The 26,810-nt window shown below is 37.2% G+C and overlaps 1 protein-coding gene across 15 annotated transcripts in view; it reads right to left on the bottom strand.

Annotated features, from left to right (window-relative positions):
• The window catches only part of DCDC1 (doublecortin domain containing 1), a 489,423-nt gene that overhangs the window by 299,532 nt on the left and 163,081 nt on the right, over positions 1–26,810 (bottom strand). For all 15 annotated transcript variants that reach the window (XR_014837084.1, XM_021085287.2, XM_021085290.2 and 12 more), the window contains one exon: positions 4,305–4,397. Coding sequence is in view for 14 of the 15 variants with exons in the window: in XM_021085287.2 (XP_020940946.2) it covers positions 4,305–4,397 (93 nt within the window). In the remaining variant the exon portion in view is untranslated. The remainder of the gene's footprint in view (positions 1–4,304; positions 4,398–26,810) is intronic.

Below are 26,810 nucleotides of genomic sequence, written 5' to 3'. Positions count from 1 at the left end.
AAGGTGGCAGCCTCCATGCTAGAAACACCATCTTGGCATGTAACATATGGGATGGTCTCAAAGCCAGGTCAGTGCTTAAACTTAAGACCAAGATACTTTCTAATTTACAATATAATTAAGAAGAACTAGAAAGGAAACAGGTAGATTAAAATTGGTATTTTTAACTCCTTAAAATGTTTTGTTTCAGACCTAAGAGCACAGCATTTTTGGGCGTTAGGAAGTGAACATAACCAGGTTTGATATCAAAGAAAGACATGGGAACCTGTGAGAAAAACTAAGAATCTCTTGACTTGGAAGGATGAGCTGCAGCCTAACTGAAGTGTGTATCACCTCTTATTCTAACTACTTCGACTACTTCCAACTTTTTTTTTTTTTTGTCTTTTTTTTTGCTATTTCTTGGGCCGCTCCCGCGGCATATGGAGGTTCCCAGGCTAGGGGTCGAATTGGAGCTGTAGCCACCGGCCTACGCCAGAGCCACAGCAACGCGGGATCCGAGCCGTGTCTGCAACCTACACCACAGCTCACGGCAACACCGGATCGTTAACCCACTGAGCAAGGGCAGGGACCGAACCCGCAACCTCATGGTTCCTAGTCGGATTCGTTAACCACTGAGCCACGACGGGAACTCCCTTTCAACTTTTTAATAGTTTCCAAGAACCCTTCAGGGATGGAAATTATATTGAAAGAAGATCTATATTGTCTCCAGCCAGAGGTCACCTATGTGTCGCCTTAGGCCTATTTAAGAGTCCAACATCCCCATCAACTCATTGCTAAGTGAAAATAGAGACATTAAAAAAATCTTTATAATACATCTAGCGATAGGGACATGGTGAGGGCAATAAAGGTAATGTCAACTATACCTTTTGAGGAAGCGATAAGAATGTGCTTCACAGATGTCTAACCTCAAGAGCATAATTGACCAAGGTTCCAAACTATTATGCTCTGAAGTCCCTCACCGGGTTGGCACCAGTGGCCAAGGATATTAAGGTAGGTCCAACCCAGGGAGTCACAGGACTCAGATGGACAACTTTGACTCAAGGATATATCACCAGCTTTTCCAGCCCTACCTTAGACTGCACAACAGTCTAGAATACATCCACCCAGTCTTGACCATTCCTCTTTTCTTCCTTGCATTCAAGCCTGAATTTCATGTCTGACAAGTCTCCCAGCCTTACCCTGAGCTCTCCCCATTTTCTCTCACAGGAATTTCTTCTATTAAAATCCATACGCATTTTTAAAAAAAAAATCTGTCAACTTTTCACAGAATCTGGAAGAACACACTTTAAACTGACAATTAAAAAACTACATAAGGATTTCCAATAGACCATTTGTAAAAAGCTTGATATAGTTCAACACATATCATCATGTCAAAGTAGTTTTATGATGCATACATTATTATTCCCAGTTTTCATGTGGAAAGTTATATGAAATAAAAGATTTTAAGATAAAACTACAGGCAGCAGAAATCTAAATCTAAATCTCAGATTTTATGATGTTTACTTTAGGTTTTGAAATACACCTAGAAATATATTTTTGTAAAAAATAAGCTGTGGGAAAAAAATAAATGCTGAAGGAATCTCCCCACTCCTCTCCCCCACATTTTTCACTTCTCTTTACCATCATGATTTCACATCTCTGTATATGAAATAGGTACAAAACTTGATGTCACTGATTTACATATCAAAATTAATATAAACTGGGTTTTTTTTGTTTTTTGTTTGTTTTTTTTTTTTTGCTTTTTAGGGCCACACCCACAGCATATGGAGGTTCCCAGGCTAGGGGTCAAATCAGAGCTGTAGCTGCTGGCCTACACCACAGCCAGAGCAACACAGGATCTGAGCGTCTGCAACCTACACTACAGCTCACGGCAGTGCCAGATCCTTAATCCACTGAGCATGGCCAGGGATCGAATCTGCGTCCTCATGGATTCTTGTCAGATTCATCGACCACTGAGCCATGACAGGAACTCCAATATAAATACTTATAAATTAATGACATAAAATTGTTCTTATAGCATACAGAATATATTTAGAAGTTATTACACATACACACACACAAATACATATTCCCTTCACTGTTTGTTTGATTTTTGAAGCAAACAAAAGGCATTTGAAGCCATAGCTGATCAAGCAGGTATGTGACCAAATAAGGCCCTTTGTAGGAAGAATAGTGATGTGTATAGGTACTAAATAAACATTAAGACAATAATAAAGAAGAAATACCATATAAGCATAAATATTGTTGGATTTTCCAGAAAAGATAATTTTCATTTCCAGTTTTGCTAACAAGGCAGCATTAAAATTATGTTTTTAGAATGATGATCGTTTTCCTGGGACACTTTAGGTTTTCTGTTCCATTGAAATTGTAGTTTTTCATAAAATACTAATGAACAAAATAATTGCAATATTTAAAATACAGAAAATAGTTAATCTGTTCATTCTTTATTTTCTATTTACTCCAATAATAATTTATTATTACAAATATAATTTTTTTTTTTTTTTTGTCTTTGTTGTTGTTGTTGCTATTTCTTGGGCCGCTCCTGCGGCATATGGAGGTTCCCAGGCTAGGGGTTGAATCGGAGCTGTAGCCACCGGCCTACGCCAGAGCCACAGCAACGCAGGATCCGAGCCGAGTCTGCAACCTACACCACAGCTCACGGCAACGCCGGATCGTTAACCCACTGAGCAAGGGCAGGGACCGAACCCGCAACCTCATGGTTCCTAGTCGGATTCGTTAACCACTGCGCCACGACGGGAACTCCGTACAAATATAATTTTAATTATACTATTCAATTAGAGATTCTTATTTGCATTTCCTAAAGTTGACCATATCAAGGTACATAATAGATTTATTTTAAACTTACTGTGAAAATGTAACAAAACTCTTTATGATTAAAAAAAAAAAGCATTCTTGGAGTTCCCATCAAACAAATCTAAGAACCATGAGGTTTCAGGTTCAATCCCTGGCCTCACTCAGTGGGTAAGGGATCTGGCATTGCCATGAGCTGTGGTGTAGGTCGCAGATGTGGCTCGGATCCTGCTTGCTGTGGCTGTGGTATAGATCGGCAGCTGCAACTATGATTCAACCCCTAGCCTGGGAACCTCCATATGTTGCAAGTGGGGCCCTAAAAAAAGACCAAAGGAAAAAAAAAGCATTTGTCAAATGGATAGAGGACAATGTTTTTTAAATTTATAGTAATAACCTGGTTTTTTAACTTAGCAATATTAAGTTGAATGAGTCAGAACTATAACTTAAATCTTTATATAACTGTTATTTGTTACATCTTAGAAAAATTTATGAACTATTTTCTACTGAGCTTACCAATCAATATTTACAACATAATCTTTAATACTAGACACATATAAGTTCCAAATACTAATGGAGTCTCTAACTTAAGGAACTGAATCCACCCAGGAAAATTTGATGCATTGTACCTATTCATCTATTGTAAAATACATAGCAAAGGAGATGCAATTACAATGATAAGAAAACATTAAAACCCTAAAGCTTGGATAGGTTTCTTTGCCAAACTGTCAAAAGAGAATTACATGAAAGTTTAATTTTTAAATATTCATGCTATCTTATTCTTCAAGAATAATTCTTGCTTATAGATTTTATTTACTGACAGTAGTACATGGAAATTAGCAAATTCATGATCTTTCCTCGGAAAGATTAAATGCTTTTGCATTCCAGGAAACTACATAAAAATCATTTTCTCCTTTTGTCTAAGACCAATTTTATATTATTATTTCATTTATGGAATATGCTGTCAACTTCACAGCATGAGCATGAGAGAAGAAGACTTGCTTTAATAGTTCTTCATTACAATATTGCCTACAGAATCTTATGATTAGCTCACTTAGGCTTGACATTTATAAACTACAGTTTTTCCTTGATAAGAGATAACATTGCTAGCATTTCTAAAATTCAGAAAGATAATTCTATTCCTAGAAAGTCAGAAAATAAAAATAAGATTTTAGTATTTAAAGTTCAATAAAATGTTAATGTTTTTCCCATGTTATCATGTTTCATAATTTCTAGATTCCAGTTGCATGCAATAATTTCCTAATTTAGGAAATTTATGAGAAAGTATTCATAAGCACTTTTCAGAAAATTACAATATATTACTTCAGCATATAATTATTTTTCAAGAAAATAATTTCCAGTTTTGACCAGTTTTTTCATTATGTTGTTATCAGATAACTGCAGTTGGTTCACTACCAAACCCAAGCAAAATCTTTCCTAATTTTAAAATTAATAGTCATTGTAGTTTTATAATATAGTTTTAAAAGTAAGTTCCTTACTTCTTCTTGTGCCTGATGGTGTTCCTTCGCTGTCATTGAAAGAATGACTTTTTCAGTAATTTTCCCTTTCTGTTCATCTGCAGCCAGATTCAACTAGAAAAAATAAATAAGTAAATGACATGAAAATAGGTACCTATTGACACCTACTACCGACATTTATTCAAACAACTAATTTAGCATAATCGTGGAAGCTGATTTCAAATTAATTTGGCCCATACATATGTGAAAATGAACTCCATTTAGATTAAATAAGCTGAAAGTTCATTTTCATATATAAAACATTTAACACTGAATTTTTCACTTCCACTTTTATTGCTTTTAGGCTTAATAAAATATGATTTGGGAGGGGGGTGTAGACATTTTACACTGATGAGTACTTTTTAAAAGCATTTTTTCAAAATTAACATAGCAACATTTTAAAAACTTAGGCTGATATTTTCTACTAAAATCTTTCAATGCCAGAAGGGAATAAACTGGCTCCTTTTATGTCAGGATAAGAATTCAAGGATATAAACCAAAAGAAATGTCAATTCTACACTCTAAACAGTTCAAAATGATTTATAATATTTCACAACAAAGAGTAAATTGTATCTTAAACACCTGAAAGGTTACCTCCAACTTGCTCCATGAACAGAGCCAGATAAAGGTCTTCTACTGCTGCTGCTAACCCATGTTATAAAAAGGTGAATTAGCTTATTTTGTATTTCTTTATAAATAATCCCCTCCAAACAAAGTGTGGAGCTCCTGTCATAGCTCAGTGGCAATGAATCTGACTAGTATCCATGAGGACTCGGGTACAATCTCTGGCCTCACTCAGTGAGTTAAGGATCCAGCATTGCTGTGAGCTGTGGTATAGGTTGCAGATGCAGCTCGGATCCCAAATTGCTGTGGCTGCGGTGTGGGCTGGCAGTCACAGCTTGGATTCAACCCCTAGCCTGGGAATCTCCATATATGCTGTGGGTGTGGCCCCCAAAAAAGACAAAAAAATGTTATTTTCAAGAAAAGAAAAAAGCTAAACTCACACAATAATATTCACTCAACAGATTTGTATTAATAGAAAGAAAGAAAATAACAGCCTGATGGAGAACCTTCTGAACTGGAGTATGTAACAATTCTTAAGCAATGGACAGGCCATGTAATATCTCCTTATTGAAGATGAAGAATGAATAATGACCATGTTTTTTGTTTTGTTAATATTGTTGTTTTAAATAGGCTTTCTCATTTGTACGCCTGGCAAGTCACGTTTGAGTTAACATGAACTTTTTTTTTTTTGGCCTTGTAGGGCCACACCTGTAGCATATGGAAGTTCCCAGGCTAGGGATCGAATTGGAGCTGCAGCTGCTAGCCTACACCACAGCCATAGCAACACAGGATCCAAGCCACATCTGTGACCTACACCACAGCTCAGGGCAATGCTGAATCCTTAACCTACTGAGCAAGGCCAGGAACAGAACCCGCATCCTCATGGATACTAGTCAGGTATATAACCACTCAGCCACAATGGGAACTCTGAGTTAACATGAACTTTAATCCATACCCTGCCCAAAGACCCACTCCTATTCTTGGGATAAAAAATGGGGGTGGGGGTCAACAAACGGCCTCTTCAATCTATTATCATAAGCTATAAGAGTAGTATCAAACCTATGAACCCTTCATCCACTGATTTATAATACAGCTCAATATATCAGAGTTTCTGTTTTGGTAGTGGGATGATCATCCTAGATAAAAAGTTGACAAATATTTCTATAAGAACCATATAGTAAATATTTAGGCTTGAGGGGAAAGGGGACTGACAGTCTCTTTTGCAATTACTCAATTCTGCCCGTAACATGAAATAGCACAGAAATGAATGAGTGTGGCTATTGTCCCCAAAAAACTTAAAAACAAGCAAGTGGCAGACTGATTTTGGACAGCAGGCAATGTTTGCTGTTCCCTGTCTTAGACTGAGAACCGCTGAAAACAAGTTCTTTTAAAAAGAATCATCATGTCACATACATGATGACTATAGTATATACTATAGCGTAGTATACAATGCTATATAGTATATCTGAAAGTTTGTTAAAAGAGTGGATTCTAAGAATTCACAAGGATAAGAAACCCCAGATCCGAGCTGCATCTGTGACCTACACCACAGCCTGCAGCAACACAGGATCCCTAATCCACTGAGTGAAGCCAGAGATTGAACCTGAATCCTCATGCACTAGGTTGGGTTCTTAACCCACTGAGCCACAACGGCAACTCCAGAAAACATTTTTTTAACCATATGAAATGATGGATGTTAACTAAACTTACCATGGTAATCATTTCACATTAAAGCCATTAATGTGAAGGTCATTATGCTATTCACCTTAAACTTACACGGGCCATATGTTAATTATATCTCAATAAAACAGGGGGAAAAAATCATCATATGAGACTATTTTTGGAATCAGTCTCTCCAAGGAACATTTCTTCCTGTGCTAAAGTAATACAAAAACAGTAAAATTATAAAATGTCAAACTCAACTTCTACACATGGAAGTCTACGTGTAAACTGTGGCACAACATACTTGTGTCAAGTCTTGATGATTATTTCTTTATTGAAGGACCCTCATTTCAGGAGGATATGTGAAGAAGAGTGACTGGGGAATATTCACCAAGCTCACCTATTCTTTACAAAATTAATTTTCAAATGCAAAAACATTCAGAACAGATCTTTCTTGAAGCAATGCAAAACAAAACAAAAACAGAACTATGAAACTCTTTAGTGCCACAGCAGTAGTTAGATTCTAATGAGGTCTCCCAGGGCCATGACATTTAGAACTGCTTCCAAGGAACTCTTTGGAAGGTAAGAATTCTTTACCTCTAAAACCATCACAGTTGGAAAAATCACATCATTCTAACACTCTACTTCTAAAGAAGCACTATCCTAATCTATATAAATTGAGGGGAAAAAACACATCAACATTACTGAAAAGCCTCATATGCATAGTACCAAATGGAGAATCCAGTAAGATATTGAGAAATAAATAGTCAACAAAAATATAAGGATACATAGATGGAGCCTTTCCTGAAAATAGACTAGCTATTCCCAAAGAGAGATTTCTTATACAATTATTTAGAAGAAATTATGGAAAGTAAAAAGTCAAATTAAGTGAATGCCTTTTCACTTTGAAGTATTAATAACATGCAGTGCTAACAGCATCTTTCCCTCAAATTCTAGACATGATAACAATAGTAGGATTCTTCTCTCCTGTCACTTTGGAGAACATTCTGTTTCTTTATTAAGACAAAACTAGATGCTTTTGATTTTCTGTTCTTGTCTAAAATATATGAAATAATTCTTTTCAGTGGGTTTGAAATTTCTGAGGCCAATTTCTCATGTATAAAGAGGGTAGAAACTTCAAATTAAAAATCAAAAGCAAATGGGAAGGATGAACAGTGAGGGCATTATCCTAAGGAAATAATCATATCAATAATCATAGTGTATGATCTCACTTATAAATGGAATTTTTTTAAAAAGCCAAGGAGTCCCTGCTGTGATCAGCAGTAATGAACCCAACTAGTACGTATGAGGACACAATTTCGATCCCTGGCCTCACTCAGTGGGTTAAAGGATCTGGCATTGCCGTGAGCTGTGGTGCAGGGCAGACGCAGCTTGGATCCTGCATTGCTGTGGCTGTGGTGTAGGCCAGCAGCTCTAGCTCCAAATCGACCCCTAGCCTGGGAACTTCCATATGCTGCAGGTGTGGCCCTATAAAGACTGTCTAAATAAATAAATACATATATATATATAAAATAAAAATAGATATAGAGAATGTTGGTTGTTGACAGAGGTAGGATGGGGGTTGAGGGGCTGGCAAATTAGGTGAAGGAAATCAAAAGGTACAAACTTTTAGTTATCAAATAAATCATGGGGATGTAATGTACAGCATGGTGACTAGAGTTAACAATATTGTATTGAATATATGTAAGTTGCTAAGAGAGTAGATATTTTTCTCATTACAAAAAAAATTCTGTAACTATGTATAGTGAAGAAGGTTAACTGGACATTGTGGTGATCATTCTCAATATATACAAATATCAAATTATTATGTTGTACACCCGAAACTAACATAATGTTATATGTCAATTATATCTCAATTAAAAAAAAAAAATGAAAACAAAAAACAGGGAGTTCCCGTCATGGCTTGGTGGAAACAAATCCGACTGGGAACCATGAGGTTGCAGGTTTGATCCCTGTCCTCGCTCAGTGCGTTAAGGATCCAGTGCTGCTGTGAGCTATGGTGTAGGTTGCAGATGCAGTTCAGATCCCAAGTTGCTGTGGCTCTGGCGTAGGCTGGTGGCTACAGCTCCGATTAGACCCTTAGCCTGGGAACCTCCATATACTGAAGGTGCAGCCATTAAAAAAAAAACAAAACAAAACAGAAAGATGGCTCAAATTTGTATATAACTATGAAAAGCCCAATCTCTACCAAACAGGGGAGTGGGAAATCAAGTCACTTTTTTCTAACTATATCATGTACTTTTTAAATGTGAGAAAAAAAAAAACCCAAATATGTGTTGTATACATCAAAACTTAAACTAAATAGGAAGGTTTAATTCACCATTTTTGTCAGAGCTTGCTGCTAATATTTTTAAAATATGTAAGAACAAACATTAGCTATCAAAGTCAGGTTAAAAATTGTCTCATTCAATATTAATGGTAACCAGAAAGAACAGTCAAGAGACTAGTCAAAGACAGTAGCAGGTATTGAAGAAACAAGGAACATAACGGCTCTGTCAAAGAGAACTGAACAAAAAGCTTCAAGAAAATGGTCTGGTTAGAGAAACAAGATTAAAAAAGAGTAAGTTTATCTCAAACAATTTGTTTAGGAATTAGGAAAAGAAATCCACAAAAGTATATGTAACTGAAGCAACAAATTCCAATGAATGCTTTCTAGTGGTTATTACCTTTAAGAACATATTTTATATATAGCTATTAATGTATAAGGTAGCAGGCATTATACTTTCTCTAAAGCCCTAAAGGTTCATAGATTAGTAATACATAGTTACATGTAAAACATATGGCCCAATGTGACTAGAATAGAAAGTGCTCTTAATTTTGAAGAATTCCTCAAACATTTCCTGGCTATGGAAAGCTCTACTGTGGACATCCTAGAGAGGAAAACAGACCTCCTGCTGGAGAAGTACAGACAGAACAGCAGTAATCTCACTTATGGGTATCATTAACAGTAGATGGCTCTTCTTTCCTATTTTTTTAACTCCCTCTCCAAAATGTTTTAAAGTATATTTATAAAAATAATAAAGACTAATTGTGTAAAAATTTTAACATGATAATAAATAACTAAACAATAAAATCTATTTTAGAGGAGAAAATAACTCTGAAGTAAACTCTAGAATCCAATTATTAATATCTTCAGAAAAGGTACAGCGATCAAATGAGCTAGGATGTTCTGCCTAGTTCATACTGATATTCCACATAGGTACTAGTCAAAAAGGGAAGAACCTACTGGTCTAACCAAACTGTACTTCTGCATTCAGTTTTCTCTTTTTTCAGAAGAGCTAATGATTTAAATGTGAAGTATATAATACATGTTGTGTATAATATTATTAATAAATCAATGTAACCCAACAAGAAAACTGAATCTTTCTATCAAAAATCTATTTTCAACCAGTAAATATTGGTCTATTAATAAATTATTTGATCCAAATTTTACATGCAGATCAATACCAGCAATACAGTTTAGCATAAACAACAGGACACTCAGCCTTCATACATATTGACAAGTTTTCCAATGGTCTGTTAATGTACAAAAGACTGGGACAAATTACTTATTTATATATACAAAACATGGTTATAAAGACCAGCTGCAGGTATTTTTTTGGAAAGTGCATTTTAATAAGGTCCTATTCAGTTAGGGAACAAATGGGGAAGAAGTAGTTTGCACTACAGAGTTTAGCGCAAGAGCTTTCTCTTTTTCTAACCACGAAATCAATCATTTGTCCAGACTGTGGGAGTCAGAGTTAGTTACTGAAAAGAGCTCCGTATATAAACAAGTCAATAACTCATTGTGTGTTATTGTCGAGCTGAAGAAGTCGGCTTTCAAAAAGCTGCCCCTGCTTCTCTCAGAATGAATGTCACTGTATTCAGGGACTGGGAGAGAGTCCTTTGTTTCCAGCCATTGCTGCTGCCATTTATGTATGGGAACAGGAGGTGGCTGCTTAGGAGTGTGGGGGAAGCCACTATTGGGTATCATGGATGTCCAGGAAAAACTCTGAATTTTGTCAACCTAAAATATTTGTGTCTGTAAATGCATTAATGGAACTGATAAAGAGTGGCCGCACACAAACTGGTAAGGGAATTAAATAATAATGAGTCTGTATCATTTTAAATTGGATCAGGCTGTTATTTTTGGCTCCCTACCTGTCAACAAATATGAAACCAAAATACAGGCAGTAGTTTGAAAAGTTCAAAGTACGAAATCAAACTGGTGAACATGTCAACATGTCAAATAAATGCTGTCTGTTTCTGTCATAAATATCAAAGACGATTCATGGAACTCTCAAATGGGGTTTTCAAAGTGTGTGTGTGTGTGAATTTCTTTATGGAGTTATTTTATGTATTTAACACTGGTAATGTTAAAGAAATCTGAACTATTTTGATGTGAAAATTAATTTAAATAACCTTTAGAATTGAACTAGACCTAAAAATCACAAGACAAATATTATTATACTCATTTATTTCATCTTAATATTTATTAAAAACCTTCTATTTATTCAAAATCAAACTAGGGACTGTGAAGAAGCACCAGACCAGGATTCAAGATTTATAATTAAGCTGGGCAAATGAAAAATACACATGGTCTGTTTAATCACTGGTCCTTATGGTGAGGTGGGGAGAGGTGGTCTCTGAAATCTTTTTTTTTTTTTTTTAAGGGCCACACCCACAGCATATAGAAGTTCCCAGGTTAGGAGTCAAATCAGAGCTGCAGCTGCAGGCCTATGCCACAGCCACAGCAGCACCTGATCCAAGCTGCATCTGCAACCTACACCACAGCTCATGGCAACACCAAATCCTTAATCCACTGAGCCGGGCCAGGGATGGAACCCATATTCTCATGGATACTAGTTGGATTTGTTACCGCTGAGCCACAACAGGGACTCCAATAGTCTCTGAACTCTTTAAACAAAAGCTTAGCTTCTTTTTTTTTTTCCATGCCCATGGCAGAAGTTCCCAGGCCAGGGATCAAACCAGCACCACAGCAGTGACTCGAACCACAGCAACAAAAACACCGGTTTTCTAACCTGCTGAGCCACCATCAAACTCCTAAAAGCTTCTCTCTTAATTAATTAAAGTTGGAGTCATAGGCAAGGAGAGAATTGGAACTACAACTGAATCCAGCTGATTTCAAATCCCCTCACAATTAGAAAATGACAGCATTAAATAACATAACATGCTTTCACATGTAAAAAATGTATTAGACATTTTTCTATATACACAAATGGGTTAATAGCAAAGTGCAATATGGTTGAGGAAACAATAAATAGATAGATAGATAGATAGATAGATAGATAGATAGATAGATAGATAGATAGATAGATAGATAGTAATAATTTGTGGCAGAAAGCAGATCATTCTAAATACAATTAGTAACGACATGACTTTGGAAGGAGGGGGAGAAAAGCTGAGCATAAGCAGAGCGAAAGGACATAGCTGATCCTAGTGAGTCAGCCTTGGCAATGCTCTGATTGGAAGGAATGGTTCATACTGGGGAACAAGGACTAGATGGTTAGTGTAACCCATGCCTAATCTATTTCTGAATTTAATTATAAAGTAGGTGCTAGTTCTATAATGAGGGCATAATTGAGGACTCGGTAGTTGGCGTTGCCTTGGCTCAGCCCTATCTTCTCGGGTTGTATATACTTAACTTACTTCCAGTCTTAGAGATTCCTTAAGAAAATCCTGACCTAGACCCTACTTCTAACTGGGCTATCTCTCTTAAGTCCCTTCTATAAAAAATTCAAGAGTGCTACTTTTAGACTTGAAGAAGGAATAGAATCCTTAATTCAAAACTTTCAAACAGTAATATTTTAAAATATTTATAGCTTATCTAAAGGGATGTAAAAGAGAATTCTACATAATAGTTTATCTTAAATTTATTTAATACTTAAAGAAACAAACTGCTTTTAAAAATCTCCCTCCTTTCTTTTTTTTTCAGAAAAAGTAATCATAAAGAAAGTTTAGCCTTTCCACATTCTGTGCAGAAAGTGGTCTTAAGTTAGTCCTGACTTAGTAGCCAGATTATAAACTTTCTGTCTAGACACTGTCACAATTAAGAATGCCACATGCCCTAAACTCCACTCACCTTGCCCTCTCAGACTGACTCTCCACTCCATTTCTTCCACTATCACGTGCAGTTTTGGAGGGACTATGCCAGTCAGGCTAAGGGGTAGACCCCTGATCCCCCAGACCAATCAGCCCCTCTCTTCAGAGATAGAGTCATGAGGTGAACCACACAGAGACATAAACAGTTGCAGAGAATTTGTCCTATTAACAGGATCATGAAGAGATTGTCTTGTAAATTCAAATGTCTGGAGCTATTTCCATTCTTTTTACAGCCCATTTCTTTTTTTTTTTTTCTTTTGTCTTTTGTCCTTTTTAGGGCCTCACTCGCAGCATATGGAGGTTTCCAGGCTAGGGGTCTAATCGGAGCTGTAGCCACCAGCCTACGCCAGAGCCACAGCTATGCAGGATCTGAGCCGTGTCTGCAATCTACACCACAGCTCACAGCAACGCCGGATCCTTAACCCACTGAGCGAGGCCAGGGATCACGCCCACAACCTCATGGTTCCTAGTGGGATTTGTTAACCACTGAGCCACGACGGGAACTCCCACAGCCCATTTCTTTTATCTTTCCTTGAGTTCCGTGTGCTACCACCTGCCATCCCATTAAATTCTGTTTTTGCCTAAGGTAGCCTGAGACTGGCCCCAAAGATTGCAACCAATAAACTCTAACAGATATGTCCTATACATCCTCACAGTAAATGCCCCATTAGTTTAGAAGATCTGAATGAGTCTCTATTCTTTGCAACTGAAGGTATCACACTCAAATGTCTTAATAATATGTTCTTTGGGTATTATAATGGGTAATGCAACAAGAGTACTGATTTTTAAATTATGCTTTTCTTTTTAGCCTTTTCACATACAAGACTGCCCAGACTATTCCAGGTGTCTCTAGGATTTTTCAAAATAATTCTGCTTCTAACATGGACAACAAAAATGTACAACAAAACAATATCCTGGCATATAAGACTGTTGCCTTGAGAGAGGCCCTATCTCTCAAGAAAACCCTGTACCCATTCCAATTAGCATATAAACAGCTAAATTTAGATGACTCAGCCTATAAATTTCCCCTTGTAAGAGTTTCCATTGTGCCTCAATGATAATGAACCTGACTAGTATTCACGAGGATGTGGGTTCAATCCCCAGCCTTGCTCGGTGGGTTAAGGATCTGGCATTGCTGTGAGCTGCAGTGTAGATCGCAGATGCAGCTCGGATCTGGCATTGCTGTGGCTGAGGCATAGGCCAGCAGCTACAGCTCTGGAAAAAAAAAAAAAAAGTAAATAAATAAATTTCCCCTTGTAAATTAGGAGTAATGACTGATTGCTGTGAAGACTTTGTTGGCATAAGAAATAAGGAAGATATAACGAAGGAACAAAATAAAAGCCTACTTCCTTCTGTCCTAAAGGAAAAAAATTGGAAGAAGTCTCAAAGAGAGAGGCAGGAAAGTAAAATAGCCAGAAGAGTTAAGTCCTAAGTTCCCCCTTTTAGGGTGTGGCTTGGAAGGGGAGACAAGTGTCAGGTAAGTGGAAACTACACGTGGACAGAGGGGTCTTCTGCTCCCCTCTTCTCAATATAGACCCAGGAAGGAACTGTCCTGCAGCAACTTAGGACACAGCCACACTGACAAGATGACATAATAAGGGCAGGCAGAGGGAGGACTGACATTTAGTTTTCCCAAACCACCCTTGGTTTCTGTGTCTTATGACGTGGAAGTGTTTCAGTATTAGGCTGAGAAGTCTGCCACAGGCTACTGGCATAGTGAGGAAAGGTGGCTCTGTAGTGAGAGCACTACCACAAACTCAAGCCAAATGGGTCTCTCAGTCAGACCTTAGAGGGCTGTCCCTAATACCAGAGAAAGTCAAGGTTAAGTTGGATTATCCAAAAATCCCCACCAGAAAAAATGCCTGAGCCAAGAGAATGGGCTGCAGACACACTTCACACACTGCAGACCAGAAGAACATCCAGCAACCAGGTGAACGAGGGACATGTTTCCCCTGCCAGGCAGCTGCCATGCCAGCATGTACATGACAATGGGCCAGTATGAGGCAGGGGCCCCTTGCCCCAGTGCCTTAAGGATATGAAAGCCATACAACCTCTTCTTCCATATACCACCTGAAGGAAACCAACAGGGTACAAGAGAGTCTATCTAAGAGAAAGAATAGCCTAAAATAACTATTTAACAATCAGATCAGTCTAAGCTTAGAACTGAATTGATATTCAGTAACTTCCCCTCAGGATCCAATGGGAAAGAGCTCAGGAAGAAAGTAATGTTTGTGTCAGAAAATAACTCAGGGTCATTTAGTTACTTAGCACACAAACTGTGTACACACATATGAGAGGGTCTGTTGATAGACTGAGCCAGGGAACAACGTCAAAAACAGGATTTATCAGGCAAAGAAGAGAAATAAAACACAGTCAGACTGTACATTTTGGCAGGGAATTGATAAACTGATACTTACTAAACTGAGTAAGCCAATAAGGGTAGCAAAGAAACCATTTTAGTTGTTTACAGATTCTCAAAAAACAAAAACAAAAACAAAAACAAAAACAAAAAAACCTTGAGAGTTCAGCTGAGAAGCATGTGCGGAAGGCCATTCCGTATTATGTCTACTTACCATACCACTTTAGTTAGACCAGTCCTGCACCATTCCCACACTAGAACGTTTCCTTCCTTTACCCAAAGTAATGAACCACGTTTTCCTCTTATGCACTAAAAGAGCTATTTGAATCAGAGAACTCTTTGAGAACCATAGTTAGGATTTTGGGGTCAAGAAAGGATAAGGCATCAGATGGGCCACTGAACCCTAACAGGGTATCTGAACCTGTTAGGTTGGATGGGATGCACCTTATATCTCCAATAAGCCCACTTTCAATTATAATTCCCACAGTGATGGGGGAAATGTCCCCATCAATCCTTTGTCACCCAATTTGGTCCAGTTTCATCTGTGAGGCCCATTCTGGTTCTGTCCTCTCCTCATGTGCATGTATGAGCCCAAATATACTTCCATATACTAGAGATGGTACCCCTCCCTCTCCCCCTTCTTTCACTCTTTTATCTAGTATTTTTACTGAATGCCAGTGCTGATACAAACAATGCACTGCACTGGTTTTGGCAATTCAAGTATCAGTTAGATGCCTCCATACCTTCAGAAGGCTAATGGTCAGTTAAGAATTGCAATTCCACAATCAGCACTTCCCTAATTGTTTCCATTGTGTCTGTTCCTGATAAATACAACACAGGAAGATAGCAGACATTCAGTAAACAACTGTGATAAATTAGTGATGGATGAAAATCCTCAAATTCTAAGTGCTTTTATTTTTCATTGGACAACTGTTTCCTAAACTATGTTCTAAAATTGGGATTTGTGGTCAAATAATTTTTGTAAACACTAGGTTAAATCAAGATAAATGGGTTTCTTTATGGCATGGCTCCTAAGAGGCTTGAAGATGCTAGGAGATACCATTAAGAACCATGAGAGCACCTCAGGGTATCCAACCAGATTACTTTCAGAAATGTGTCAAGATACTAGAGGGAGTTCCCATTGTGACTCAGTGGTAACAAACCCAACTAGTATCCATGAGTATGTGGGTTCATTCCCTGGTCTTGCTCAGTGGGTTAAGGATCTGGCATTGCTGTGGGTTTATGATCCAGGGTTGCTTTGAGCTGTGGTGTAGGTCACAGATGTAGCTCATATCTTGTGTTGCTGTGGCTGTAGTGCAGGCCGGCAGCTGCAGCTCTGATTTGGCCCAGGAACTTCCATATGCTGCAGGAATAGCCTTAAAAGGCAAAAAAAAAACAAAAAAACAAAAAAAAAAGATACTAGCAATTCTCAAATTGGTCTTGAAAGCTGAAGATGGACTTCTAAGACTCTATTCAAGAGTGAGTACAAAAGTGACTCAGTTCCCACAGGGAGCACAACTCTAGAGGTCCATTGTTGTGCTGTCTGCTGTACTTCCCCCAGATTGATCTGTAATTCTTCCATGTAATTTGTTTGGGCCTTGAGGAAAAAAAATTCTATAATACATATAAAAAATATAATGACCAAGAAATTTTTCAGGAAAGGATGATTCATTAATGTTAAAATATATATTAAAACAAAAATCACTAAATCAGTGTATCACACTGTGTAGTATAAGACAGTTAGCAGAGCTAAATATCAGGCCAAAATAGACACAGCTTATATACCGAGAGCTTTATTACACGTTAAATGTAATACAAGTCTACAATCTCTTAGCCACACTCCAAAATTCAAAAATTTCTGAAAAAAATGTTTTTTCTTAAAAAAATCATTAGGCACGGGAAGGGGAGGGAGTGGGAGGGATCGGGAGCTTGGGCTTATCAGACACAACTTAGAATAGATTTACAAGGAGATCCTGCTGAATAGCTTTGAGAACTTTGTCTAGATACTCATGTTGCAACAGAAGAAAGGGTGGGGAAAAAAATGTAATTGTAATGTATACATGTAAGGATAACCTGACCCCCTTGCTGTACAGTGGGAATATAAAAAAAATTATTAAAAAAAAAAGTTGTGTATTTGCAATTAAATAATTAAAAATAATACAAAGTGGGGAAAAAAAAGGGTGGGGAAAAATGTAATTGTAATGTATACATGTAAGGATAACTTGACCCCCTTGCTGTACAGTGGGGAAAAAAAAAAAAAAGAAAGAAAGAAATCATTAGGCAGAAAAACCCAGCAAGGACAGATTTATAGACTTTGCTTATCTCACTTAGTGTGAAAATATCTCACTGTGAAAATATTAACATGCTCTATGAAAGGGAACTGTTTCCCCTTATATAGTATATGGTCTAGGTACTACACCACTTTCCTAAAATTCAAAACTTTACGAATTTCAAAACACATCTAGTCCCAGAAAATTCAGATAAGGGATGGTGGTCCAAATTTCAAATCAACAAGGAGAGGCTGGATTTCAAAATAGGTAATACTGGAATGAACAACTGACTAATACTTTAGAAAAATATACTGGATCCGTTTTTTACTTTAAACACTTTTTTTTTTTTTTTTTTTGTCTTTTGTCTTTTTTGTTGTTGTTGTTGCTATTTCTTGGGCCGCTCCCGCAGCATATGGAGGTTCCCAGGCTAGGGGTCAAATCGGAGCTGTAGCCACCGGCCTACGCCAGAGCCACAGCAACGCGGGATCCAAGCCGCGTCTGCAACCTACATCACAGCTCACAGCAACGCCGGATCGTTAACCCACTGAGCAAGGGCAGGGATCGAACCCGCAACCTCATGGTTCCTAGTCGGATTCACTAACCACTGCGCCACGACGGGAACTCCCACTTTAAACACTTTTAATGACTTAAAGATTTAAATACAATTATAAAAGTGCTGGAAGATAATATAGCTGAATTTGTAAAGCCTGAAAAGAAAACAGGTCTAAGTCTAATATGAATAGATTTAACTAAATCTAAAATGAGCATTAATAAAACTGAAAAGCAACAATACACTGAAAAAAAATCCAAAAAAAAGAAAAACAAATAAACAAACCACCCAATCAAAAAATGGGCAGAAGACCTAAATAGATATTTCTCCAAAGAAGACATATGGATGGTCAGTAGGCACACGAAAAAAAAACGCTCAGCATCACTAATCATTAGAGAAATGTAAATCAAAACTAAAATGAGGTAGCACCTCACACTGGTCAGAATGGCTATTATAAGTCTATAAAGAACAAATTATGGAGAGGGTGTGGAGAAAAAGGAACACTCCTGCACTGTTGGTAGGAATGTAAATTGGTACAACCACTATGAAAACAGTATGGAGGTTCTTCAGATAACTAAATACAGAACTACCACATGATCCAGCAATCCCACTCTTGGGCAGATATCCAGACAAAATTTTCATTCAAAAAGATATGTGCACCCCTATGTTCATAGCAGCACTATTCACAATAGCCATGGAAATAGCATAAACGCCATTGACAGATGAATGGATTAAGAAGATGTGGTATATATACACAATGGAATACTACTCAGCTATAAAAAAAGAATAATGCCATTTGCAGCAACAGGGATGCAACTGGAAATTCTCATACTAGGTGAAGTCTCATATTAGGTGAAGTAAGTCAGAAAAAGACAAATATCATATATCACTTATGAGTGGAATCTATAATATAGCACCGATGAACCTATCTACACAACAGAAAGAGATTCACAGACATACAGAACAGACTTGTTGCCAAGGGGAAGGGGTAGAGAGTGGGATGGACTGGGAGTTTGGGGTTATAGCACATGCAAACTACTACATTTAGAATGGATAAGCAGGAGTTCCCGTTGTGGCGCAGTGGTTAACGAATCCAACTAGGAACCATGAGGTTGCGGGTTAGATCCCTGACCTTGCTCAGTGGGTTAACGATCCGGCGTTGCTGTGAGCTGTGGTGTAGGTTGTAGACGCGGCTCGGATCCCGCGTTGCTGTGGCTCTGGCTAGGCCGGTGGCTACGGCTCCAATTTGACCCCTAGCCTGGGAACCTCCATATGCCGCGGGAGCGGCCCAAGAAATAGCAAAAAGACAAAAAAAAAAAAAAAAAAAAAAAAAGAATGGATAAGCAATGAAGTCTACTAGCACAGGGGACTATATTCAGTCTCTTGGGACAGACAATGACAGAGATAATATAAGAAAGGTAATGTATATATATGTGTGTGTGTTTGTATATATATATATGTATGTATGTATGTATGTCTGACTAGGTCACTTTGTACAACAGAAACTGGCACATTTTAAATCAACTATACTCTAATAAACAAAATTAAAAAATATTCTTAGAAAATATTTGCAACATGGCAATTGGTTAATATCCTTAATATGTAAAGAACGCTTTTAGGTAAACTAAAAAAGTAATTAAGAAACATATAAACACCAAGGAAAATATGAGCAAAGGAAATGAATACACAATTCAATAAAAAAAAAAAAACAAATAGCAAAAGAAAACATGCACCAAAAGTTAATTATCACTACTAATAGAACAATTCAAACTAAAACAATGAGATGATGTGTTTGGTCAAACAATCAAAAATTTTTTCTAATGTTAAGAATTAGTGAAATTCAAGGAATAGTGAATAGAGGGAAACTTCATGTATTGCTAATGAAATAAATGTTACAGCTTCTTGGAGAAAAATTTGGCAACATATATCAAATCTTAAAAATGTGTACAACTTGTAGTTCCTGTTGTGGCTCAGCAGGTTAAGAACCTGACATAGTCTCTGTAAGGATGCAGGTTCAATCCCTGGCCTTGCTCAGTGAGTTAAGGATCCAGCATTGCTGTAAGGTGTGGTGTTAAGTCACAGTTGCCACAGTTGCTGTGGCTGTGGCTGTGGCGTAAGCTGGCAGCTGCAGCTCCAATTCGACCCCTAGCCTGGGAACTTCCATATGTCATGTGTGTAAAACTTTGATTTAGATGTTCTGCTTCTAGGAATTTTTCCATATCAGATAATCATGGATATGCACCCCCAAACTGACTAAAACAATGACAAAATATTTTTGCGAGAACAAAAAAAAAAAATTTCATGATATACAAATGTTCAAATTTAAAGAGATTAATAAAATAAAGCTTCTGACCAGAATCTCATCATCTATTTAAAATAATGCTACAGAATATTTTATAATGGGAAAGGTAACAACATAATAACTGAAAAAAATTAGGTCTCAAAAAAAGGAAATATTTTTAAAATATATCAGTATATGAGAAGGATATACACTAAAATATTGAGAATAACTACTCAGAATGGTGAGACCATGCATGATGTCACTATTTTCTTTCTTCTTTACATCACCTTATTCCTATAAACTAAATTTTCTACAATATTAATACATGTACATGCTTGAATCTTATAATTTAAAAAGGCTCTTTTAATATTGCTTCTTTTCTCATTACCTATATGTATATATATATATATATATGACTTACTACTCATTTTAAAAATCTATCCTCTGTCGACATTTGTCCCAACATTATTATCTTTTTCCTCATTTTATTTGTCTTTAGAAGATAAAATATAACTCAGAAGAAAACAAGAAATTTACAAAAAGAGACAAAAAAGGTAAAATATTCATAACCCCTTTGCTTTCAAATCACCAACAGCCTGATAAACTTTTTTGAGAGACTGGAAAGTGTACATTAATGCAGTACAATGGAAGGTCTATGAATTCTTATTTAATAACTGCATTAAACTATATTTACTGCTTCTTAAAAGAGAATTGAGATGACAGCAAAGACTGGGTAGAGATAAGGGTAGGAATCTCATTGTCTACTCTGTCACACTGCTCTGGGCAATATCTAGATAGTAACAAATTGGCAACATTTTCCTTCATATTAGAGCATCTGATTATGGAAGCTCAGTTAAAAATCAGAATTCCATTAATATGAATGGACATGGGTGACACTAATAAGAAAATAAATTACATTTGGAAACTTAAGAATTTTTTTTAAGGTTTGTACAAAAGAGAAAATGTATTAAGATCCACAGACTTTCAGCAGTTATTATCAAACCTGTTAAAGTAACTTGGGTATAATTCCTTACCTAACATTCACTTCATCTCTAGGATTATAAAATTAACACCCAATGTTATTTTGCCATTCTGAAATTTTCTATTAATGCACTTTAGTACAATTAATACTCAGCAGTACTGTTAACCATTTTATATTTAATGATTTGGACCTCTTCCTATGCACATATATAGAAATATAAGTAAGTGCATGTAAAATATATGATTTTATGTTTAAAGAAACGGTATCACTTCCATATTATTTGGTAACTTGCTTTTATTGCATGGCAATGCCTTCAAATGCCCCATTAAAAAACATCTTAAGCAAATCTATAACTACCTAGAACTTATGGGTATTAAAATTTAATCCAAAATTTAATCCAAAATTTCAGTGTCATGCCTGATTAAAAACTCTCCTCTAATCATAGTACAAGCTAGATTTATGACATGAGAAGTTTGGGATAATGAAAGAGGCATATTGGCTTTTTCTTTAAATACTTCCCAAGCTCTTTTGCTGTTGGGAACACATCAGTTTTGCTCCCATTTCACTGAAGGGAACTTAGTCACAAGGCCACCTCCAAATGCCAGTCAGGCTGGGAGATAGTGTTGTTAAGCTTCAAAAACAGAGAAGGATTCTGTGAAAGGCTAGATGTCTCCACCACACTGCAGCTCTATCTACGGTATCATGAGATCTACTGTCCAAACAAGGACATGCTTGAGAGTGGAAATAATTAGTCTGAGATAACAACTGAACTCTAGGATTGTTTGGGAAAAATTCTCTTCCCCTCCTCTGCTTAATAAAGTTTTCTCAAATCTCTCTTCAGGTAGCCAGCATAGTCTATTCATAACTCTAGCACACCAGCTCATATATTTGTTATGATTAATTATTTACTATCTTTCAACTCTACCAGGATGGGCCTCTACTCTCTACCCTGCACCCTTGGCTATCCTTAAGGTTACTGGTGCTTTTCCCATTCCACGTGGTCCTTGTAAAGAGATAATAATCATGGCAAACCCTGCCATTACAGGATGGAGCAACTGGTTCAGTCCTGAATAAATACAGAACAGTGTAATTGTGGATACATTGATTTGTTCAGGAGTGACCAAAATTGGGAGAGAATCCTTCCATGAGCTTTAATGTGTGGTTCTTGAGAGAAAGGTAGTATATGCCTCACCCAATGGATCAGATGCTATGGATCTCCATCATATTGTCATCATATGGGAATACAGTTATAAAATTTGGTTATTTTCTCAACAGTTGATTAAAAACTTAAAAAATCTTGAACATTGAAAACTGGGCATATCTGCATTTTTTTATTTAGCCTATTTTCAGGCTCTAATTTAAGGCAAAAATCTGACTAGGTCCCTGTCCACTCAGAATTCTGCAGTGACTCCCCACTGGCCACAGGATGAAAACCTGAGTTCTTTATCATGGCCTTATTATCTGGCTTCTTCCTCCTCACCTGCCTCACTTCCCATCTCAGTTCACAACTATGACTTGACCTTATGCTATGCCACCAAAATTCCCATGTTCTACAACTCCTCTTCTATGCTCCCTACACCCCCAAATTATGAGAGAATCTCAAGATCCATTCTCTACATCCCCATCAGTCTCCAAACCTTCTCCACCACCACTGAGAATTGCCTCCATAATCACCGCCATAACCCCAAGTTTCATTGTGAGTTAGGAAAGATACAAGTATAAAAAATATATTTCTATAACTCTAGTTTGTACCACCACCCCTCTTCTACACACCTCCCCCCACCACACACACACATACTGACTCTCCTCTGGTTTAATTTATCTGGGAAGACTGCTCTGGTGGCTTCTCGATCTTTGGCACAGGAGCCCATCCTATGCTTCTACAGTAACTGTGCAGGGTGCTATCACAGCACTTATGCAATGAATTGGTGTCTCTTGCACACTGATCCCTTCTGCCAGACTCTGAGCTCCTCTAACGTAGCTCTGAGTCTGTATTCAACTCTGTATCCTTAGTGCCTGGCATACAGTAGATACTCAACAAATACTAGTTAAACTGAATAGAGATGAAAACCTGGAAAACTATGACTAGAATATATAGAATTCTCAAAATAAATTCCTGAAGCTTGGTACAATATATATATATAAAATTAAGAGGGATAATGACTCCTGGAAACATCTTCAACATCCAAATCTCGCCTTTTAAAATTACATATCAGGAGACCTTCATTTCAGGGTTAGGTAAAGTTGTAAGAGGGAATCCTGAGCCTATATTTTATTACCAGTTCCATCCCCTCTAAAGCCTCAGTGTCCATTCCTGCTGGTAAAGCCTAATGTGGACCCTACTACATGCTTTTTCTTCCCAGGTGTTCCCTTGTGTTTTGAAGGGAAAGGAGCCACAAATGCTGGTTATCAAGACAACCAGAAACACTTTTGGCAAACAGACATTTATTGTATAAACTTAAGGACACTTAGGACATTTTAAAATTTAGTTTTAGTTTTCAGAACTTGATCTGGATTCTGTTTTTATTGTACCATATATCCTAGTAATTAAAAAAAATAAAGCTGCCTTTTGTTTCTGAGAGTGGTTTGAATTTAGATGCTGGAATGACTAATTTACTTACCTAAAATTGATTTCCTTCTGTTTTCCAAAATTTTTGATTTCTCAATTTTATCTAGTACATATCTAATTTTTATGTTCAATATTCTGATTTATCATCATCATCAACCATTAGAGGAGAGAAAATTTGTTGAGGCTCTACTATGTGCCAGGCACTGTGCTTAGTGTTTTATTTGCAATTGAAAATCCAATTATTATAGAAAGGGAGAATAAAGTATATTTAAGCTCTATGTCCTAAAACATGGCCCTCTAAGACACAAACTTTGAAATCTCTGTGTGGGGAAAAAAAAAATCTCCTCTCTCTGAATTCTTATATATTTTTTGTGTCATGTGTACAGGAGTTTGCATCAACATCACTCAAAAAAATATTTATTGTGGAGTTTCTGTTGTGGTGTAGAGGAAAAGAATCCAACCAGGATCCATGAGGATGTGGGTTCAATGCCTGGCCTCACTCATTGGGTTGGGGATCCAGCATTGCTGTGAGCTGTGGCATAGGCTTGGATCCTGCATTGCTGTAGCTGTGGCATAGGCTGGCAGCTGTAGCTCCAATTTGACCCCTACCCTGGGAACTTTCATATGCTGCAGGTATGGCCCTAAAAAGCAAAAAAAAAAAAAAAAAAAAAATTATTGAATACTTACTATGTGTTAGTCTAGAAAATTGTAACAAGACACTTCCTTCATACACCTTAAAACCTGAGATGACAGACAGATATGGGACAAAGAGTAGTATGATAAGCATGAAAAGAAATGAAGGATTTCCAAGGAAAGCTAACCTAGGCTTGGGGCCAGAGCAGAAAATGCTTCTCTGAGCTAGATATGTTACTAAGCTAAAGACAGGCAAGAAGTAACCAAGTCAGGAATAAACAAGGAAGAGCATTCTGGGCAGAGGAAGTGCCAGAGCCACCTATTGCATAAAACATACAGTATCTCACTTAATATTCAAAATAATTCAGAAAGGAATCATTATTGCCTTTTATAGATAAGAAAACTAGGACTCAAATTAGGTTAATTAATAACATTGGAACTCTTGCCTATCAAAATCCAAATCATTTCCACTATGCTTAACTTCCTATTGGACCAGCAATTAGTAAAATTTTTCTATAAAAAGACAGTAAATACTTTAGGCTTTGCATATCAAGAAGCAACATCAAGGGAGTTCCTGCTGTGGCACAACGGGATTGTTGGTGTCTTGGGAGCACTGGGACCCAGGTTCTATCCCCAGTCCAGCACAGTGGGTTAAGGATCCAGCATTGCTAAAGCTGTGGCATAAGTTGCAACTGTGGCTTGGATCTGAACCCTGGCCCGGGAACTCCATATGCCACAGGGCAGCCAAAAACACAAAACAAAACAAAAAGAAGCAGCATCAAGGATAAAATATAGGAACCTGAATAACAACAGAAAAAAAAATTTCCATAAACTGGAGTTTCCAGTGTGGCTCAGTAGAAATGAACGTGACTAGCATCCATGAGAACGCAGGTTCAACCCCTGGCCTTGCTCAGTGGGTTAAGGATCCAGCATTGCTGTGAGCTGTGGTGTAGGTTGCAGACACAGCTCAGATTCTGTGTTGTTGTGGCTGTGGTGTAGGCCAGCAGCTACAGCTCCGATTCAGCCTCTAGCCCGGGAACCTCCATATGCCGCTGGTGCAGCCCTAAAAATACAAAAAAAAAAAAAATCCATAAACTTGATGAAATTCAAAATTTAATAATAATAATTGGGTACAATGTTTTATACTACAAGCCTACTAAATGAGAAAAATGAAAGTCTTTTAGGGGGAATAACATTTCACTTAATTGGGGCTCAAAATTAATGTCCACTATAATTAAATAAACTGAAAACATTTATCTATGAAAATCATTCTTAATTTATGGATCATACCAAAACAAGTGACCAGTCAGATTTGGTTCATGGGCTATAGCTTGGCAACCCTTGCATTAGGCCAAGAGCCTCGAGAGTAGTACTGCCCAATAGAACTCTAATATGAGGCACATATGTAATCCTAAGGTCCTAGTAGCCACATTTTAAAAAGGTAAAAAGAACAAGTTAAATTTATCTTACTAATTTATTTAACCAAAATATTACCATTTAAACATACAATCGTGCCAAATCTTTGAAATCCAGTGTGAATTATACACTCACAGCATGTCTCAATTGGGACTAGTCACGTGTCAAGTACACCACAGCTCTAGAGAACAGGTCTGTTGAGGGCTAGGAAAGTATAAATGAGAAAAGTAGAGCATATAGAATCTTATGTTCAACTGAAGAGTATGAATTCTTTTTAAAGTGGCAACTGCCACTCAGTTCCACAAAATGTTGTCATGTGGAAAAGTGGTCCAGTATATTGCCAGATATTCCAGATTTTCTGAGAAGCCAAAATCTAGAATTTTGTAAAAAAAAAAAAAAACCAAAAAGCCAACCTCCTAATTTCTAGATTATCAGCAACTTAAAAAAATGTATATAGACTGTGCAGGTCAAACATTTCAAATCTGCATTATTTTTTTTTTTTTTTTTTTTTTTTTGCTTTTTAGGGCCTCACCTGTGGCATAGGGAAATTCCCAGGCTAGGGGTCGAATAGGAGCTGCAGCTGCTGGCCTACACCACAGCCACAGCAACACATGATCTGAGCCGTATCTGCAACCTACACTGCATATCACAGCAATGCCAGATCCTTAACCCACTGAGTGAGGCCAGGGACTGAACCTACATTCACACAGATCCTAGTCAGGTTCATTAACTGCTGAACCTGGAAGGGAACTCCCCATACCCACCTTTTAAACCACCTTATAAGAAATAAGTTTACCTACCTAGATTATTCAATAATATTTTAAATAATAAAATTCTTCCATTAAAAGTATCCATAACCGCAATAGTCAAAAGGTTGAAGCAACCCTAATGTCCACTGGCACAAGAATGTATAAACAAAAGGTGGATATACATGTACTAGAATATGACTCAGCCCTAAAGGAAGAAAATTCTGACATATACTATGATATGGATGAACCCAGAAAGTACTTTGCCACGTGAAATAAGCCATGTACATAAGGATAAATATTGAATAATGTAGTGATAAAACTCCCTTTGGT

The sequence above is a fragment of the Sus scrofa genome, chromosome 2 (genome assembly GCF_054392235.1).
Source record: "Sus scrofa isolate SSC_HxYL_T2T_F1_AM1 chromosome 2, Sscrofa_HxYL_maternal_Yorkshire_Landrace_v2.0, whole genome shotgun sequence".
Classification (NCBI taxonomy): domain Eukaryota; kingdom Metazoa; phylum Chordata; class Mammalia; order Artiodactyla; family Suidae; genus Sus; species Sus scrofa.
This window is presented reverse-complemented; position numbering and strand designations above follow the sequence as displayed.